Source organism: Oratosquilla oratoria, chromosome 12, assembly GCF_046742065.1.
Source record: "Oratosquilla oratoria isolate Oo_2021 chromosome 12, ASM4674206v1, whole genome shotgun sequence".
NCBI lineage: Eukaryota > Metazoa > Arthropoda > Malacostraca > Stomatopoda > Squillidae > Oratosquilla > Oratosquilla oratoria.
Window position 1 is genome coordinate 6236514 of NC_134788.1, and position 19639 is coordinate 6256152.

The following is a 19639-nucleotide window of genomic DNA, read 5'->3' on the forward strand; positions in this document are numbered from 1 at the left end:
AGAGTAATTACTGAGAGGGCAATTGCAGAGGAACAGGGTAGGTTTAGAAAAGAGAGAAGGTGCATGGATAAAAGTTTTATGGTTAGGCAGAAGTTTTTTGAAAAAGGTAAGGACTTTTTTTTTGGCTTCTCTGGATCTACAGAAGGCTTATAACAGGGTCAGCAGGAAGGCATTATGGGAGGTATTGCATACATATGGGACAAGGAGAAAGCTGTCAAGGGCAGTAAAATGCTTTTACATGATTAGTAGAGGGCAGAAACATGGAACATAAGAGAGGAAGACAGAAGGAGTTTGAATGTGTTTGAGATGAGGTGTCTGAGAAGTATGATAGGGGTTAGTAGGCTGGATAGAATGATGAATGAGGAGGTGAGGAGAACAGGGGAGGTAAGGGAGTTGTTGTTGTTGTTGTCGTTCCCTAGACTGTCTGTCCGAGCAGTCCCGTCTCCCCAAGGAAGGCCACTGCCGAAACTGGGTTTTCCCACAAATCTTTTATAGAGTGTATGTTGTGTTGTTTGCGAGCATGATTGTGTATAATGCAGTCTTCCATTATGTGTTGTATGGTATGGGGTGAAGTGTTACATCCTGGGCAGCTATTCACAATGTGGTCATCCAGCCTCTTCTGATAGCTTAGAAGTGCTGGGTGGTAGCCGCACCGCAGTCAGGCCAGGTGGACTCCGTCCTTTCGTGGGAGAGAGGATTCAGAAGGGTGGATATCAGGGGGTCTGGCATGCAGCAGTATGTTGTCTTTCAGTGTGTTAATGGAGCGGTGAGTGATATGATTATGAATATGTTTCCGGAGGCTGGTATTTGGTGGTTGTGGAGGAAGAGAAGAGAGTATCTGTGTGTGATACAGGTCTTTGGGTGTTGTTTTAATGTTTCTTGGTGTGTGTGGGTGTTCTGCTATGTAGTGTAGCGGGTGTGATGTGTTTGTGGTGGCTGCAGCAAGTGTTTGTGTGCCTCTCATGTCGAGGTGGTCCTTGACTTTGAGGACTTTTGTTTCATGGTGTAAATGGTCTGTAGGTGTTGTATTTGTGCAGCCTGTAATTGTTTTTAGGGCTTTGTTTTGTATGATTTGAAGGGTGTTGTGGTGTGTCTCACTGAGATTAGGAGCCCATGCAGGACTCGCATAATTCATCACTGAGCATATGCATTGTTTGTATATTGTTGTATTAGTTTCTTTGTTTTGTCCAAATGTTGTTCCAGTGATTGACTTAAGTGCATTAAGTCTAGGTGTGCATTTGTTTTTTATGTTTGTGATGTGTTGTTTGAAAGACATGGATGTATTGTACGTTACACCAAGAATTTTCGGTGTGTTTGTGTGTGGTATTAGAGTGTTGTTGATGTAGAGATGAGGTATGTATTTGTGTTCTTTTGTCCAGTTGGTGAGAAGTGTTGCTGTAGATTTGGTTGGAGCTATTTTGAGTCTGTTTGTGATGAACCATGTGTTGAGTGTATCAAGGTATGGCTGGGTTATTTCTGCAGCTTTGTCTGTGTTACGATGTGTGCATGTGATTGTTATGTCATCTGCGTAGGAAGAGATTTGTATTTCTGAGGTGTCTGGTGTGGGTATGTCATGCATGTATAGATTAACCACTTCCATACGGTGACGCCTACGTAGGCGGCATGAGGAGCAAGTGGGTACTCGATGATGCCGACATTGGCATCTTGATTATATTTATTGTAGTCGTACCTACGTAATTTCCATTCTCTCTAAACTGGCTTCATCAATTTTCTATGGTTATCAAAATACACGGGTGAAAGAGAACGAACGATTGAGCACTGACCTTATTTTTTATAATGCGATTATTATGACGCAACATCGCACGTCGGGCAGCTAATGCTGCCAGACGTGCGATGTGCCCCGGAATGAAGAGGTTAAAGAGCGTCGGGGATAGAACTGAGCCCTGTGGTACTCCATTCTTAATATTTCTGATGTGCGATGATTGGCCATTATATGACACATAAGCATTCCTACCTGCCAGATAATTGGCCAGCCATCTTTTGGTGTTATTGTGCATGTCTGTGTTATATATTTTATTTGTTAGGTTGTGGCGGGGGATAGTATCAAAAGCTTTACTAATGTCTAATGTTATAAGAAGTGTTCTGTGGTGGGGCCTATCTGAATTGATGCCATCTAAAATTCTTTGTGTGAGGTTTATCAGAAGAGTGTTTGTGGAGTGTAGTGGGCTAAAACCGTGTTGTGAGTCAGCAAGGAGAATATGTGGTGTGACAAGTTTAAGTATTAGGCGTTCAACGACTTTAGAGGGGGTGCAGAGAAGTGTGATTGGGTGGTGCGATGTTGGGATTGATGGGTCTTTGTTCGATTTTGGAATGGTGATTATTTTACCATGCTTCCAGATGTCGGGTATAGTGTTGTGTGAATAGCTGTAGTTTGCAATGTTTGTGAGTGCGTGTATACCTTGAGGTCCAATGTATTTTAGGTGGATGTTACTTATGTTATCAGGGCCACAGGCAGATGAGTGCTTGAGATTATGTATTATGTGTTTTGTCTGACTGTCTATGAAGGGTGTATAGTCTGAGTCTGTGGGAAAGTCTTTCTTACATCGAATAGTGCGTCGGTCGTCAGGGTGAGAAGTGAGATGGCTTGTCTGTGCAAAATGATTTATGAGTGTGTTTGCTTGTTGTCTGTTTGAGGGTAGATTGTCTGTTGTGATTATTGCTGCGTGAGAGCGTGTTGTGTTACTGTTGGATAGTGTAATGCTGTTGAGTGTTTTGTACAATTTGCTGGTGTTTGTTTTGTGATCAAGTGTATTGATAAAGTTTTGCCAATTTTGTGTTTTTTGTTCGTGTATTTTATTGGCAATCACAGTGTTTAGTGTTTGTATTTGGTCTGCTATGTTTTGAGGGATAGGTGTGGGGGTATTGTGTTTAAGTGTGTCTCGTTGTCTGATGAGGCCTTGGATTTCTGGTGTGAAGTTGGGGTTGTGTGATTTTCTGTTGCCTCTAGGGATGTATCTCTTGTCTGCATTTTGTATGATTGTATTAAAAGCGTGCACAGCATTTTTTATGTTTGTGATTGGTGTACTGTTAAGTGTTTCAAAATGTTGTTCTGTCTCTTCAGTAAAAGCTTCCCAGTTAGCTCTCTTGTAATTGGTGTATGTGTATCTGAGGTCCTGGAGCCGCAGCGTCTATTTTGTGGGACCACCCCCCAACCCCAAGAGTTGGGGGCCAAACGGCGGCAACCAGCCCTGGCCACCAGCTCTATGCAGGTAAGGGAGTTGGGAGATAGGGTGGATGAAAGAGTATTAGGATGGTTTGGACACATGGTTTTTACGCCTTTTTCTTTTTGGCTACCTCCCTTGTAAGGGGGAAAACGCCTTTGGTATATGTATGTAGTAGAGCTTATGTTAGGATTGGGGATGGTGAGAGTGGTGTTGTTTGAGGTAAAGGAAGAACTGTGCCAGGGTTGTGTTATATCACCATGGCTGTTCAATTTGTGCATGGAGGTGGTGCTGGAGGTAAATGAGAGGGTGATGGGGAGAAGAGAAGTATAGATATCTAGAGAGAGTGAAGGAAAATGGGAAGTGAACCAATTGTTGTTTGCAGATGACAGTACACTTTGTGGCTGAGTCTGAGGAAAGTCCAAGGCAGTTAGTGACGGAGTTTGAGATGTTATGCGATAGGAAGAAGTTGAAAGTACATACTGTATATTTCTGTGTATAAGACGACCTTTGTATAAGACGAGGTACAAAATTAGAGCAAATTTTTATGAATTTATCTCATATCAGTAGTATAAGACGACTGCTAAATTACAAAAGCATCAGTGTATCAAACCTACCGTACAAAAAGAATTGTTTTGATTACGTTTATCAGCTATTTTTTCCGCTTTTATATAAAAAAATAAAAAAATAAAGTTTTATAATGTTTTAAGTTTTAAATGTAATGTAATTTTATTGAAACTAAAGGTTTTAGAAATACGTTTGATGTGCAATATTGATGATGATTAGAATTAAGTTTTATAATTTTTTTATTTTCTGTTTTAAATGCAACTACTGTAATATATTTTTTTATTGACAAATAAACGTTTTATGTACTGTAATCCAAAATTTTTATTTTCAGTCTTAAAAATTACTGAAAAGTTAGCGAAAGAAAAAGGTTGCTATGAACGCAACCAGTGCTCGATGTTTACATTTTTTTCAGCTGTGTTAAATGTGTTTACATAGAGCAGTTAAAAGTACCGTAATTTCATTGATATAGAATTATTCCTCTAATTTATTAATAATTGCCATTTACTATAAAGATATGCCAATAATATATAAGGTAAATATGGTTCAATTACCTTTATTACCAGTTCTTATCATAATGTGAATCATTTCCTGTGTATCGGCGGTTATCGGCAGGCTAGCCTACCAAGTCATCTCACGTAGAATTCAAGGTCTGATTTTTATAATGGTAGTATAAGACGAACCCCAATTTTAAGGGGTGAATTTTTGGATTTTAGGGTCGTCTTATACGTGGAAATATACGGTACATACATACACCAAAGGCTTTTTCCCCCTACATGGGGGGTAGCCAAAAAGAAAAAGGCATAGAAACCACTCCCACCCATTCCATTTCCTATATATTCCACTCCCCTCCACCCTCCTCCCTCCCTCTCATCTTGGCACCTCCTGGATGACGGGTCATCCCTGCATCTTGTCCACTGCCCTGGGTCAGAAGCAGTGTCGCAAGACCAGCACATCCACAGCAAGGTCGCTTCATAAATTCGGCGACCCCCCTCTCCATCCCCCCATGCAGAAAAGGAGAACATGGGGAGAAATCCCTTCAGGCTGCATCAATTTTTTTTTTTTTTTTTTTTATACATACTTCCTCACCCCCTATCCCCCACCCACTCCCCATCATGCATCACAGCATCATCTATACACAACCCCTCTCCATTCACCCCTATCTTCTGTAAATGTGGTTAAAAGGTGATGAGATATACAAGGGGTGAGAGTGGCAATGAGTTGAAGTGTTATGGGAAAGGCTACAGGAAGTGGATATTTTTAAGATTTAGGGTTATATGTACCTGGGAATGGAGGAGTCAGGAGTGGAAGTAAACTATGCAGTGAAGGAGGCAAGTAAATGGTTTGGGGGAATGAAATGTGTCATGCTTCTTCTTGCTATGATTCAATGCTGGTATATAAGACTTTTACAATCTATGTAGTTGACAGGATGCTTCTTCATAAGGTGGGTATTAATGTTGTTGTTGCTGTTTTTGTGAGTCTTAACTTCATGTTGCTTAGGCAGACAGACTTTATATCAGAAAAAAAAAATTAAATAAATAAATAAATAAATAAATAAATAAAATAAATAAATTGTTGTCCTCTGTTTTCTTGTGGGACATAAACTTGTCAAGATGCAGCCTGGGGTTCTCAGGCAATTCAGTCATAATCCACCTTGTCTTCAACAACATCCCTAGCCACAACAGAGTTTTCTGACTCTCCAGTCTGTCTTGGCTGACTTCAGTTTCATTTACTGACAACTGAGACAAAGGGATAGTCGGTCTCTTGTGATATATCTGACTAAGACACCACCACTTGAGTCTAAGATCCCTTTACCCTTTACAGTCCAAAGTTCAGTTGACTTAGTCACAGTGATACTGATCTACCAATGTAAAATACTTCTGACCTATAATGACCCACAATAGAAAATGAACAATGAATTCACAGAAATCACTAGAAATTTTAATGGTAGTTCATGATAATCTGGTAACTTTTAATGAAAGTTAATATACTGACAAGAAAAATTCCCTCCAGTTACTAGATTAAGAGATGCTCACTGGCAGAGAGGTTTAGAGTATTACTACTTGGGGTGTTGGTCAATAGTGGTGGCCGTTTTGGTCCTGCTTTTGAAAGTCCTTCATACAGAAGCAATATCCTAGCTCTCCCTGAGAGGAGTTAATGATATCAAACTAACAAAAAAATGCTAACAAATTAACAATTGAAATAATTCCTCCCTAACTTACTTCTACAGCTCTTACAATTCAAAGACCAACCTTGAAGGAGATCTCTTTGCACTTTTCTTGAAGACGGTCCCTTTCTTCCTCTAATCTCTCTTTTTCTTCTACAACTTTCACCACCTCCACCTTAAGCCTTCCCAATTCACCCTCCAGTCCTTGACATTGATGTTCTAACACTTCTACTCGAACCTGTTGAGAAATTAATAAAACATCATACAGTATTTCCTTCCACTTGTGTCCTCATTTTGATGGATATTTACTCTCACCTGTCACCTGACAGACATATCAGCAGGATTGTTATGGGAGAGACATATGGACTGGTGCAGAACTTTAACCACTTCGGTACGATGATGCCCATGTAGGTGTCATGAGGTGCAAGTTGGTATTTAAGGATACATTGGCATCTTGATTACATATATATTTTTTTGCAGTTGTACACGAGTTATCCACGGATTCTGTGAACTGGTTTGATCAGGTTTTCTGTGTTTATTATTACTCAGAGTTAAAGAAATTGAGTAATACAGTAGTGATTTTATATCTTATAATGCAAGTAGTGTGATGAATCGTACGTTTGGCAGCCAATGTTCCGCGTGAGAATGTAAGTCATACTGAAGTAGTAAAAGAGGCTTTTTCATTATATTAATGAAGAAATGATGAAAAAACTCATAAAAACTCTGATCCATTCAAGACTAGCATATACATCAGTGGTATGGACCCAACAAAGAGTGAGGGATCATAAGCAAGACAGATAGAATACTTGTATAAAGGGCAGCAACCAGGCTGGTACCCAGCCTGGCAGATAATACATAATACGAGGAGAAAGGCCTCTCAATTTTAAAAGATCAAAGAAAAAGAGACTGCAAACAGAAAAGATCTCTTGATTAAGGATGGGATGGCTTTAAGAAGTCATAAGAACAAATGACTTGAATCAGTAATAGTAAATAGACTCAGAGAACACATCGAAAGTCATAATTTAATTCGTGATTCACAGCATGGTTTCTCCAAGGGTAAGTCATGTGTGACTAATCTTCTATACTTTTACACTAAAGTATATAAGGCATCAGATAACAATGATAATTACGATGTTATTTACCTTGACTTTAACAAAGCATCTGACATGGTGCCACACCAGAGACTACTAAATAAAATCAAAGCCCATGGCATAGGAGGAAAAGTGTTAGAATGGATTAGAGCTTGGATTAGTAACAGAAAACAGTGGGTCACCATAAATGGAGTAAAATCTAGGTGGGGCAATGTTACTAGTGGGGTCCCCCAGGGCTCGGTTTTGGGTCCCTTGTTGTTCATTATGTACATAAACGACTTAGACGATGGGATAAATAGTGATGTTAGTAAGTTTGCGGACGACACTAAAATAGGACGCCTAATTAGGTCAGGAGACGACGCAGAGATTCTGCAGGATGATCTTAACAAATTGTTCACATGGTCGGTGAAATGGCAAATGAACTTCAATATCTCTAAGTGTAGCATGTTAAACATAGGGCTACACAACCCCGAAAATAGATACAGCTTAGATAACATGCTTTTAGAGAAAACTGAGTGCGAGAGAGACTTGGGAGTTCTAGTGAGTCTGGACCTTAAAACCAGGAAACAGTGCATTAGTGCCAGGAATAAAGCTAACAGAGCATTAGGTTTCGTTGCTAGGACGGTAATGAATAGAAGTGCAGAGGTAATTATTAAACTCTACCTAGCGATAGTTAGACCCATCCTTGACTATGCAGTACAGTTTTGGTCTCCGTCCTACAGAATGGACATCAATTCACGAGAATCAGTACAGAGAAGAATGACCAAAATGATACTTGGACTCAGAAATTTACCTTACCAAGAGAGGCTTAGGCACCTTAACTTACACTCTCTGGAAAGAAGCAGAGTGTGGGGTGATCTAATAGAGGTGTTCAAGTGGATCAAAGGCTTTAACAAGGGTGATGCAAACAAGGTCATCATATCAAAACAACAGGGCAGGACTTGCAGTAATGGTTATAAACTGGACAAATTTAGATTTAAAAAGGAAATAGGCAAGAATTGGTTTACTAATAGGGTGGTCAACGAATGGAATAAACTTAGTAACCATGTAGTAAGTGCTGAAAATATCAGTTGTTTTAAGAAACAATTAGACAACTTTATGGATGGGGATGACAGGTGGTGATGGATATGGAGCTGCCTAGTGTAGGCATTATGGTCTCTTGCAGTTTTCTTCATTCTTATGTTCTTATGTAATTACAGTTTCCATATGGATGTATAGATATTTAGAATAGCTTGGTAGGTGATATAATCCAATCTGGAATAATACATGAATTCAAATCTAAATGTGGGAGACAGATATGCGAGAAAGTTTTAGGAAAAGGTAAGGATTATTTTTTGGGGGGGCCTTTATGGATTTGGAAAAGGCTTATAACAGGATAAACAGGAAGGCACTGTGGGAGGTATTGCAGATATATGGGATAGGTGGAAAGCTGTTAAGAGCATTCAAGGATTTTTACAAGGGTAGTAGAGCCTGTGTTAGAATCAAAAATAGAAAGTGTGAGTGGTTTGAGGTAAAGGTGGGATTTCATCAGGGATGTGTTGTTGCCTTGGCTGTTCAATTTATAAATGGATGGGGTGGTGCAAGGGTAATGGGTCGGGGATTGGAGATGGTTAAAGAAAATGGAGAAAAGTGGGAGATAAACCAGTTGTTGTTTATTGACGACACTGTGCTTGTAGCAGGATCAGAGGTATCAAGAAAGTTAGTGACAGAGTTTGGAAGGATGTGCGAAAGGAAGTAAGTTGAAGGTAAATCTGGGTAAAAGTAAGGTGATGAGATGTACAAGGGGAGAATGTGGCAGCAAACTTGAGGTGAGTATTAAGGGAGACTGGAGGAAATAGATAGTTTTAACCCCTTCGATACGATGATGCCTATGTAGGCGTCATGAGGAGCAAGTGGGTACGCGAGGATGCCGATGTCGGTGTCTTGATTATATTTATTGTAGTTGTACCTGCGTGACCCCCATACTCTGTAAACTGGCTTCATCATATTTTCTATGGTTATCAAAATTCACGGGTGAAAGAGAGAAAGAGCAATACAGCGGTGACTTTATTTTTTATAATGCGAGTATTATGATGCAACATCGCACGTCTGGCAGCTAAAGCTGCCCGCGAGATTTTGGCCTGGAGTGAAGGAGTTAAATACTTGGGTGCAAATGTGGCAAAAAAGGGAGGGGTGGAGGTGAAGGTAGAATGTAGATTGAGAAAAGCAAATGCCTTGGGGGATTAAAAAGTGTAATGAGAAAAAGACATTTGGGAATGGATGCTAAAAGGAGATTGTATTTAGGAATGGTTGTGCTGACATCACTGTATGGGGCAGAAACATGGAACATAAGGGAGGAAGAGAGTTTAAATGTGACATGAAGTGCCTGAGAAGTATTATAGGGGTTACTAGGCTAGAGTGAGAATCGAGGAGGTGAGGAGGAGAATGGGGGTGGAAAGGGAGTTGGGAGATAGGGCTCATGAAAGAGTATTGGGATGCTTTGGACATATGGAATGAATGAGAGAAGAAAGATTATTAAAAGAGGTGTGGAGGGCAGAGGCGGAAGGAGTGAACATAAGGAGGCAACCAAGGATGAGATGGATGGATGTGGTAAAGGGGCATTGGGAAAGAGGGGAATGTCTGTTGAGGAAAGACAGAAGACAAAAGATAGGGATGAATGGAGAATGTCTGTGTATAGATGATGCTGTAATGCATGGAAGGGAGTGGGTGGGGGATGGGAGTGGTGAGGGAGTATGTGTGAAAAATAATTTAATGCAGCCTGAAGGGATTTCTCCCCATCTTCTCTTTTTCTGCATGAGGGGACACAGAGGGGGGTCACCGATTAAACGAAGTGGCTCTGCTGTGGATGTGTTATGTCTGGATACTGCTTCTGATCCAAGGTAGTGGGTGAGGTGCAGGGATGACCTGTCATCCAGGAGGAGCCAACATAAGAAGGAGGGGGTATATGGGAGTGGAGTATATGGGGATGGAATGGGTGAGAGTGAATTTTATGCTTTAGGCTTTTGGCTACCTCCCTTGTAAGGGGAAAAAAGGCCTTTGGTGTTTGTGTGTGTGTGTGTGTGTGTGTGTGTGTGTGTGTGTGTGTGTGTGTGTGTGTGTGTGTGTGTATATATATATATGTATGTATAAGTACATATACATATATACATGTTTGTATGAAAGGATATAGATTAAGTTGAAATCATGCATGAGCTTGAGGCTAGGTATGATAAATTGGAGAGTAGGAGACAGGAACCAACAAATATTGCTCCTTTCCTGTACACTGCGATTAGGTTAATACAGTGGAGTTCCACAAGGTTCAGTGCTTTCGCAAAAATAATGTTTCTTGTCTATGTCAATGACATGATGGAAGGAACAAGAACCTATGCCAACATGTTGGCAAATGATGCAAAAATCATGAGAAGAGTGAAAAATGAGGAGGACAGTAGACTACTGCAAAAAGATATAGGCACTATTTTTGCACAGAGCCAAGAATGGGATGTTAAGTTCAATACCAAAAAATGCAAAGTACTGGAAATGGGCATTAGTGCCAAAAGACTATACTTAAACTGTTGCTAGGAAAGTGAACCCATTACAAAAGCAAAAGTGGAGAAAGACTTGGGAGTCTTGATAAAAGACAACTGTGACCTGACAGACGTATCAACAAGATTGTGGGAAACATATGGACTACTGCAGAAGATTAAAGTGGTGTTTCACTATATGGATGGAGAGATGATGAAAAAAATTATCAAAACCCTGATCTGTCCAAGACTGGAATATGCGTCAGTGGCATGGTCCCCACACAGAGTGAAGGATTAAGGAAGATCGAGAGAATACAAAGGGCAGCAACCAAACTAGTCCCCAGCCTAACATATAAACCGTTTATGGAAAGACTAATAGGACTGGGTCTGCCAACACTGAAAGATCAAAGAGAAAGAGGTGATGTAATTACAGTATTTAGATCACTAAAGGGGATAGATTGCATGACTCAAGAGATCTCCTGATTAAAGATTGGAGAGCTTTAAGAGGTCATGGGAGCACATTAAGAAAGACCACTTTTCTAAAGGATGTGAAGAAATACAGTTTTCTATATAGATGCATAAACACTTGAAATACCTTAGAAAGTGACGTAACCCAAGCTCAAACAATAAATGAGTTCAAATCTATATATGACAACTGGAAATATTGAACATAAGATTACATTGGAACTATACATAAATTTGAGTCAAGATATGATAAAAAAAAATCAGAGAATAGGAGATGGGACCCAATGAGCATTGCTCCTTTCCTGTATATTACAATTAGTTAAAATACAGTACACACCCACATATTTCTGATGGTGAGGTTGCTAGCCTTAAATGCCCCTTATCCCTTTCAGTATGCCTTTTTAAGACAAACAAAAAATCTGTGGGTGGTGTTCTTGCAAACCCCCCACCCCCACCCTGCCCTGAAATTCATCATATCTTAAATCATTCATCATATCTTAAATCATTCTCTAACATATGCAGATCTCTAAAATGACCTTGTCTACCCATCTTACATGACAATAGTATCTTCCAAGATGCAATACTTTTTACATCATCCACATTGCTTTCCAACTTAAGATATATAATTAAAGAAAAATAAACACTGACAAATAGGTACAATTCTAAAATTACTACCGTATTTTTCGGACCATAAGGCGCTTCGTACCATAAGGCGCACCCGTAAATTGCTATTCCCCGTCCTTACATAAGGCGCACCTGACCATAAGACGCACCTGGTTTGGTAGGTCAAACACCACCAGAGGCGCCACCATCGATGACGAGCACAATAGCACGTCATTTTATGCACACACCATGCAAACGGCCAAATTTACATACCGCGGGAAATTTCATTCATACAAATGTAATGCGAGTGTATTTACTACGATCGTAGTAAATTTCAAACAATTACATCATCAGTTACATGTCGGTACATAAAAACATAAGATAAACATGGCGGCTTGCATTCAGCAGTAAATCGAAAATTGGTTTATGTTTCAGCGTAAAAAATGAGCTAAATGAATTCAGTGTATTGGCAACTGACCAAAATGAACGAAAACTACTAGTCTCGCGGATTATTCTAATACCAAAATAAAGGCAGCGTGTTACGGAAGAGGTGAGAAATCGGTGGTACTAATTCGTTTTTTTTTTCTATCGGGTCGGATTAAAGGATAACAACATCAACGTCCATCCCGCCATCTTATCTATGATCACCGGTGGTATGGATCAAACTTCACTCTATTAAGTTTCTATTATGTTATTAGTGTAATAGACTTATAGTTGAATTATTTGAACTATTTTCTTTAAAATGTGTGATTTTCATGTAATATGATCAAAGAGAAGTTACGTTTATATCCTCCGTAATATTACGGACCACAGCTACGATTCGTCCTGCCCGCTATCTATGATCATTGGTGGTATGGATCAAGCTACATTATTAAGTTTGTTACTATTGTGTTATTAGTGTAATAGATTGCATATAGTTGAATTATTTCAACTATTTTCTTTAAATTGTGTGATTTTCATGTAATTTGACGGTATTAGTAGTTGTGGTGGGTAATTTTGCATAGGATAAAAACGTAATTCTTTGATTAAATTGCATGGAAATCACACATCCTAAAGAAAATAGGTCAAATAATGCAACCATATGCTAAATTCTCATATAAAATTGTGCCTGTCAGTAAAAACCGTCATTGTTGTCATTATTTGCACTTCATGTACAATTGATTTATTGCCAAATAAAGTCTATCTATCTATCGGCGATTAGTCAGACCGCACGTTTCGGCCCGATTTCCTGGGACAAAATAGGTCAGATTTTCCCTTCAAAACGCAATATCTCGAGAACTAGGACAGCTAGATGGATAATTCAAATTGCACTGCGCCGTCGGCAGGCTAGCTACGAAACGTGTCAAAATAGTACGTCACTATCCGAGGCCTTTTTTTTACACTGAAGCCACACATAAGGCGCACCGCACGATAAGGCGCACCACCCGATTTTGGCCGATTTTAAGGATTTTGCCCGCGCCTTATGGTCCGAAAAATACGGTATATACAATCTACCAATTAAATGACTGGTTTGAATTTCCCAATCTAATAGTCTAATCCCACTGACAGCATCATTTTCCACTTAAAAAATAAAACAATATACATCTTTACCTTGTCAATCTGCTGCTGCTTATTGGGCTGTCTGCACAGCTCTGCAACTTCCTTGTCCAGTGCCTGCAAATTGAGATTGACTCATAGGTACCCAATATATAATCATCTTTTTAAAACATTACAGAATTATCAAAATAAAGAATGTGAAATGATGAACATAAATGTATGGGGTGAAATGTTAAATATGTCTATTTTCTCTCATCTTGTTAATCTTGGATGATAACATGTTATCAGGTTTTATCTGGCTCATGTATCAGCAGTTCTGCCTTTTCCTAATCCATCAGGTGGTTGCAACTATTTCTGTATGGAATACAAGCAAAGCTACTGATAAGAGCCTGAAAAAATACGGAGAAAATGTTTGGAAACAGCCATCACCTGGGGATCCAACACAACCAAACAAAATAGAGGCATGTTTAACCCATTCAACTCCGATGACAAGATTCCTTGTCATTTGGTCAAATAAAAAGAAAAATCATAAAACACCAAAATGTTTGATCAAACACCAGAAAAATATGACGTCAGTCCTCGCTTCGCTGCGAGCGAAGCGAGGATTGACGTCATATTTTTCTGGTGTTTGATCAAACATTTTGGTGTTTTATGATTTTTCTTTTTATTTGACCAAATGACAAGGAATCTTGTCATCGGAGTTGAATGGGTTAACATTTCACTCCACCTGATTCCTTTGCTTCCAATTGTAAACAAAATATTGGACAGCTATCCCTAGTCAACCTTCTCACCTTATTTCCTCACTCATGATTTTGTCTATCAACTGTGGACAAATGCCCTCTTGCCTTATTTCTTCCACTTGTGCACTTCTCCATTGGCAGTGTCCTGAACATGGACAATTACTCCCCATCCTCCTTGTGGTATAGTGTAATTGGCATAGGAGACTAGCACAGTATGCAATAGTGTGCAATGGTGTAATAGCATACTCTGACCAACAGCGATGCCCCGGACAAAAGCCCTTTCATACATCCAACAAAGGCTTCCTTCTCTTCTGTGTACTTACAGCATCTAGCACCTTAGCCCATGGGCCAGTTACTCTTTAGACTCCTTGGGCACATGTTGTGCCTCCTCTGTACACATATCCTACTGATTAATAAACCCACGAATCATACATTCTGTTTCACTGCTGCCCTGGGCATCTTTGCATGCGAACACTCCTTAACTGTCTGTAGGCTCCAGTGACCTTTCCCCATTCCCCCTGGTCCTCCTATTAACCCCTTCCATACGGTGACACCTACGTAGGCGTCATGAGGAGCAAGTGGGTACGCGAGGATGCCGACGTCGGTGTCTTGATTATATTTATTGTAGTTGTACCTGCGTGACCCCCATACTCTGTAAACTGGCTTCATCATATTTTCTATGGTTATCAAAATTCATGGGTGAAAGAGAAAACGATTAATACTGCGGTGACTATATTTTTTATAATGCGAGTATTATGACGCAACATCGCACGTCTGGCAGCTAATGTTGCCCGCGAGATTTTGGCCCGGAGTGAAGGGGTTAATCATCAGAAATTTGTGTGCCACATCTATGTACTTGAAAGCTCTACCAAGCATGACGTTGTACTAACTAAGGCTCTGTCATAACATGATGTTTTTTCTTTATAAACTTCAACTGTTCCCATTCCCAATAAGTGTTCCTTTTATTTCTTATGGTTTAATGTCATGAACTTCCCCCTATCTGGAGGCTTGAAAAGTGCCCTTTACATAGGACTTTGTAGTGTGGAATTTAATGAACCATGCCCTTGGTTCAACTTTGCCAGTGGCAGGGTTCGAACTGCCATCCCCTTGACCTTTGCTGCAAGTAACAGCACACTAACCTTAGATTTTCAGGCGGATGTACGAAACATAATATAAAATAAAAGCAATAATCAAGTTTTTCAAGTAATCATGCTACTTAATGAACACTCACCTGTTGTTCTTCACTCTCGTCATGGTCCTGTGAACTTTGGCTATGAGTACAGCTTCCACAACGCTTGCCACTGAGGTCCTTGTCAACACTATTTGGTACATGACTGAACACCTGTAAGTACATACATATAAGAACATAAGAACATAAGAATAAATGAGACTGCAAGAGACCATAAGGCCTACACTAGGCAGCTCCGTAACCATCACCACCTGTCATCCCCATCCATAAAGTTGTCTTATAATTTTTTAAAACAACTGATAGTTTCAGCGCTTACTACATGGTTACTAAGTTTATTCCATTCATCGACCACCCTATTAGTAAACCAATTCTTGCCTATTTCCTTCATAAATCTAAATTTGTCCAGTTTAAATCCATAACTGCAAATCCTGCCCTGTTGTTTTAATGTGATGACCTTGTTTGCATCACCTTTGTTAAAGCCATTGATTCACTTATACACCTCTGTTAGATCACCCCGCACTCTGTGTCTTTCCAGAGAGTGTAAGTTAAGGTGTCTAAGCCTCTCTTTGTAAGGTAAATTTTTTAGCCCATGTATCATTTTGATCATTCTCCTCTGTACTGATTCTAATAAACTTAAGTCCATTCTATAAGATGTAAACCAAAACTGTACAGCAGTCAAGGATGGGTCTAACTAATGCTAGATACATACATAGATATACCAAAGGCTTTTTACCCCTTACATGAGAGGTATCCAAAAAACAAAGGCATAGAAACAACTCCCACCTATTCCATCCCCTACATGCTCCACTCCCCTCTACCCTCTTCCCTCCCTCTTATCTTGGCACCTCCTGGATGACGGGTCATCCCTGCATGTTGTCCACTGCCCTGGGTCAGAAACAGTGTCGCAAGACACAGCACATCCACAGCAAGGCCACTTCATTAAATCAGCACCTCCCCTCCCTCTCCATCCCCTCATGCAGAAAAGAAGATGGGGAGAAATCCCTTCGGGCTGCGTCAGTTTATTTCTCATCCATATTCCCTCACCCCCATCCCACACCCATTCCCCCTCATGCATCAGAGCATCATCCATACATAACCCTAATCCATTCACCACTATCTTCTGTCCTCTCCCGTCCTTCCTCAACAGACATTCCCTTCTTTCCCAATGCCCCTTTTACCCCATCCATCCATCTCATCCTAGGTCGACCCCTCATCTTCACTCCTTCCACCTCTACCTTCCACACCTCTTTTACTAGTCTTTCTTCACTCATTCTTTCCATGTGTTCAAACCATCCCAATCTCTTTCATCAACCCTATATCCCAACTCCCTTTCCATCCCTGTTCTCCTCCTTACATCCTCATTTCTCACTCTATACAACCCAGTAACCCCTATCATACTTCTCAGGCACCTCATTTCAAACATGTTCAAACTACTTCTCTCTTCCTCTCTTATATTCCATGTTTCTGCCCCATACAGTGCTGTCGGCACAATCACTCCTTCATACAATCTCCTCTTAGCATCCATTCCCAAATGTCTTTCTCATTACACTTTTTAATCCCCCAAGACATTTACTTGCTTCTCTCAATCTACATTCTACCTCCACTCCTCCCTTTCCTGTCACATTTCTAAAACTATCCATTTCCTCCAGTCGCTCTCCCTTAATACTCACTTCCAGTCTGCTGCCACTCTCTCCTTTTGTACATCTCATCATCTTACTTTTACCCACATTTATCTTCAACCTCCTTTTGCACACCTTCCCAAACTCTGTCACTAACTTCCTCAATCCCTCCTCCGATCCTGCCACAAGCACAGTGTCATCTGTAAACAACAGCTGGCTTATCTCCCACTTTTCTCTATTTTCTTCAACCATCTCCAATCCCTGACTCACTACCTTTGCATTTACTTCTCGCACCACCCCATCTATGTATAAATTTAACAGCTAGGGGGACATAACACATCCCTGACGAAGTCCCACCTTTACATCAAACCACTCACTTTCTCCATTTCTAATCCTAACACAAGTTCTACTACTTTTGTAAAAACTCTTGATAGCTCCTAAAAAATTTCCTCCTATCCCATATATCTGTAATACCTCCCACAGTGCCTTCCTGTCTACACTGTCATAAGCCTTTTCCAGATCCATAAAAGCCCTAAATACATCCTTACCTTTTCCTATAGCTTTCTCATATATCTGTCTTACCACAAAAATCTGACCTTCACAACCCCTACCTGTCCTAAACCCACACTGTCCCTCACCAATTACTCCCTCTTTTCCTCTCCTAATCCTCTCAATCAAGACCCTCCCATAAGCTTTCCCAACTACACTTAACAAGCTAATCCCTCTGAAACTGCTACATTCACACTTGTCCCTTTTCCCTTGTAAAGTGGAACTGTACAGGCACTCCTCCAGTCCTCCAGCACACTACCCTCTCAACAAACATTAACCTCACCAGCCAGTCCACCATCACTGTACCTCCTTTTTTCAGACATTCTGCATGACATCCATCCAATCCAGGTGCCTTACCTGCTCTCATCTTAACAACTGCCTTCACTTCATCCTTCCCTATTTCTCCTCCATTTTCCTCACTCATCAATCTCATTTTCTTAGCACTTTCCACTGCAACTACCTTTACCTCCCTATCCTCCTTCATATTTAGCAACTCCCTAAAATACTCTGCCCATCTTCCTCTTACTGCCTTCTCTTCCATTATCATCTATCCATCTGCACCTTTTACCTTTTCTTCCCTACTTTATTCGCCTCCTCTTCCTCTCTTAATTTCTTTCCAAAACATCTTTTTATTACTTTCAAAATTTTCTGTCATACTCTTACCCCATTTCACATCTGCTCTCCTCTTTACCTCCTTTATCTTATGCTTTACTTCTCTTCTCTTTTCTTTGTACATCTCATATGATTCTCTCGTCCTATTTTGTAACCAATCTGTGAAAGCTCGCTTCTTCTCTTCTACAACCTTCTTTGTTTCCTCTTCCCACCACTCACTACCCTTCCTTCTATTTCCTCCCATCCTCCTTGTTCCACACAACATCTTTGCACACTTTGTGACTCCCTCCTTGAAACATCCCCATTCCTTCTCTACTAGTTCTACTGTATCCTTCACTCCCTCCTACTCCTCTTTCAGCTTCTTCTACTCCTTCTCCTTTTCTTTCTCATTTAAGCAGTTCACTCTAAGCACCTCACTACCTTTTGTCCCTTTCCTCTTTCTCCATCTATCCTCCACTCTCAACTTACCTTCCACCAGAAAATGATCTGATATTCCTCCACTCTTTCCCCTTAGACCATGTACATCCTTAACTCTTCCAACTATACTCCTATTCACCACTACATAGTCCATTAATGCTCTATCCACCACCCTCTTCCATGTGTACTTATGCTTGACTTTGTTCCTAAACACTGTATTTGCTATCATCATTTCTCTTTCTAGAAAAATGAGTCCAACAATAACCCAAGAGATGGCATCTTTGCCTGTAACTAGAGCAAATGTAAATCAGAAACCATTTTTTGTGACTGGAGTCAATGGCTTTAGGCCATTCTTTGTGAAAAGAGCACAATCTCCATCGTCAACTCTCCTCTATAATTCTTTCCTGAAATTCCACACTTCCCAACCACTCCATCTATTGGTTCATTTCCTACCCTACTATTAAGGTCTCCCATTACAAATACATTGATGTTTCTCCCTAATCCCTCTATACACTCAAAAAGCCTCCCTTTCTTCTACACTCTCCTCATTACCAGGCCCATATGCACTCACAAAAACCCACATCTTTCCCAGTTTCACCTTCATCCACATTAACCTTGAAGAAACCTCTTTCCACTCCACTACACATTTACCTATCTCTTCACTTACTAGTATAGCCACCCCTTCTCTCCCTCATCCTCTCTTCACTCCTGAGAACCTCCCAACTACACTCCCAAACTCACACTCGCCCCTCCCTCTCAACTTAGTTTCACTCAGTGCCAACACATCCATCTTTCTTCTCACAAACATACTACCTATCTCTTCCCTTTTACTCTCATCTGTACCACATCCATCTACATTAAAAGACCCAAACCTTAGGGTACTGGTTGGAAAACTCCTAGACCCTCTTATGCCTTTACTTTTTTTAGGAATGTCCCCTGTAGGGCTACAGGGAGAAGGATGCCTAGTCCTAATCTTTGTCCCAATTTTGTCACCTCTTACAATTCAAGTGGGAAGACTTGATGGCAGTATTCTTTCCCCCCACCACAGGGAGACAAACAAGAAATATTAAGACTGCGCCACAGGAATAATGAATATATAGAAGATGTAGAAATGCCTGAAATTATGAACAAACATTTTAAATCTGTATTCACAATTGAAAGTTCACAAAACTGGGAGTAAATACAGAAATATATTCTCCAATGAAAGAAATAACTGTGACACTGAAGAAAATTAGAGACCAAATAAAAAAACCTTGAAGTCAGAAAATCACACAGTCTGGATGGAATTGCAAATTGGATATTAAAAGAATGCATAGAAGAGCTGACATACAAAATATACAGGATAATTGATTACTCACTCAAAGAAGGAAGGGTACCACAGGACTGGAAAAATGCAAATATTGTA

General features: G+C 40.2%; 1 protein-coding gene across 3 annotated transcripts in view; it reads right to left on the reverse strand.

Moving 5' to 3' along the window:
• Positions 1–19639, reverse strand: part of LOC143030923 (uncharacterized) — a 311312-nt gene that overhangs the window by 79778 nt on the left and 211895 nt on the right. For all 3 annotated transcript variants that reach the window (XM_076194184.1, XM_076194185.1, XM_076194186.1), the window contains 3 exons: positions 15080–15190; positions 13163–13225; positions 5999–6151 (listed from right to left, as the gene is read on the reverse strand). In XM_076194184.1, coding sequence (XP_076050299.1) covers positions 5999–6151; positions 13163–13225; positions 15080–15190 — 327 coding nt within the window. The remainder of the gene's footprint in view (positions 1–5998; positions 6152–13162; positions 13226–15079; positions 15191–19639) is intronic.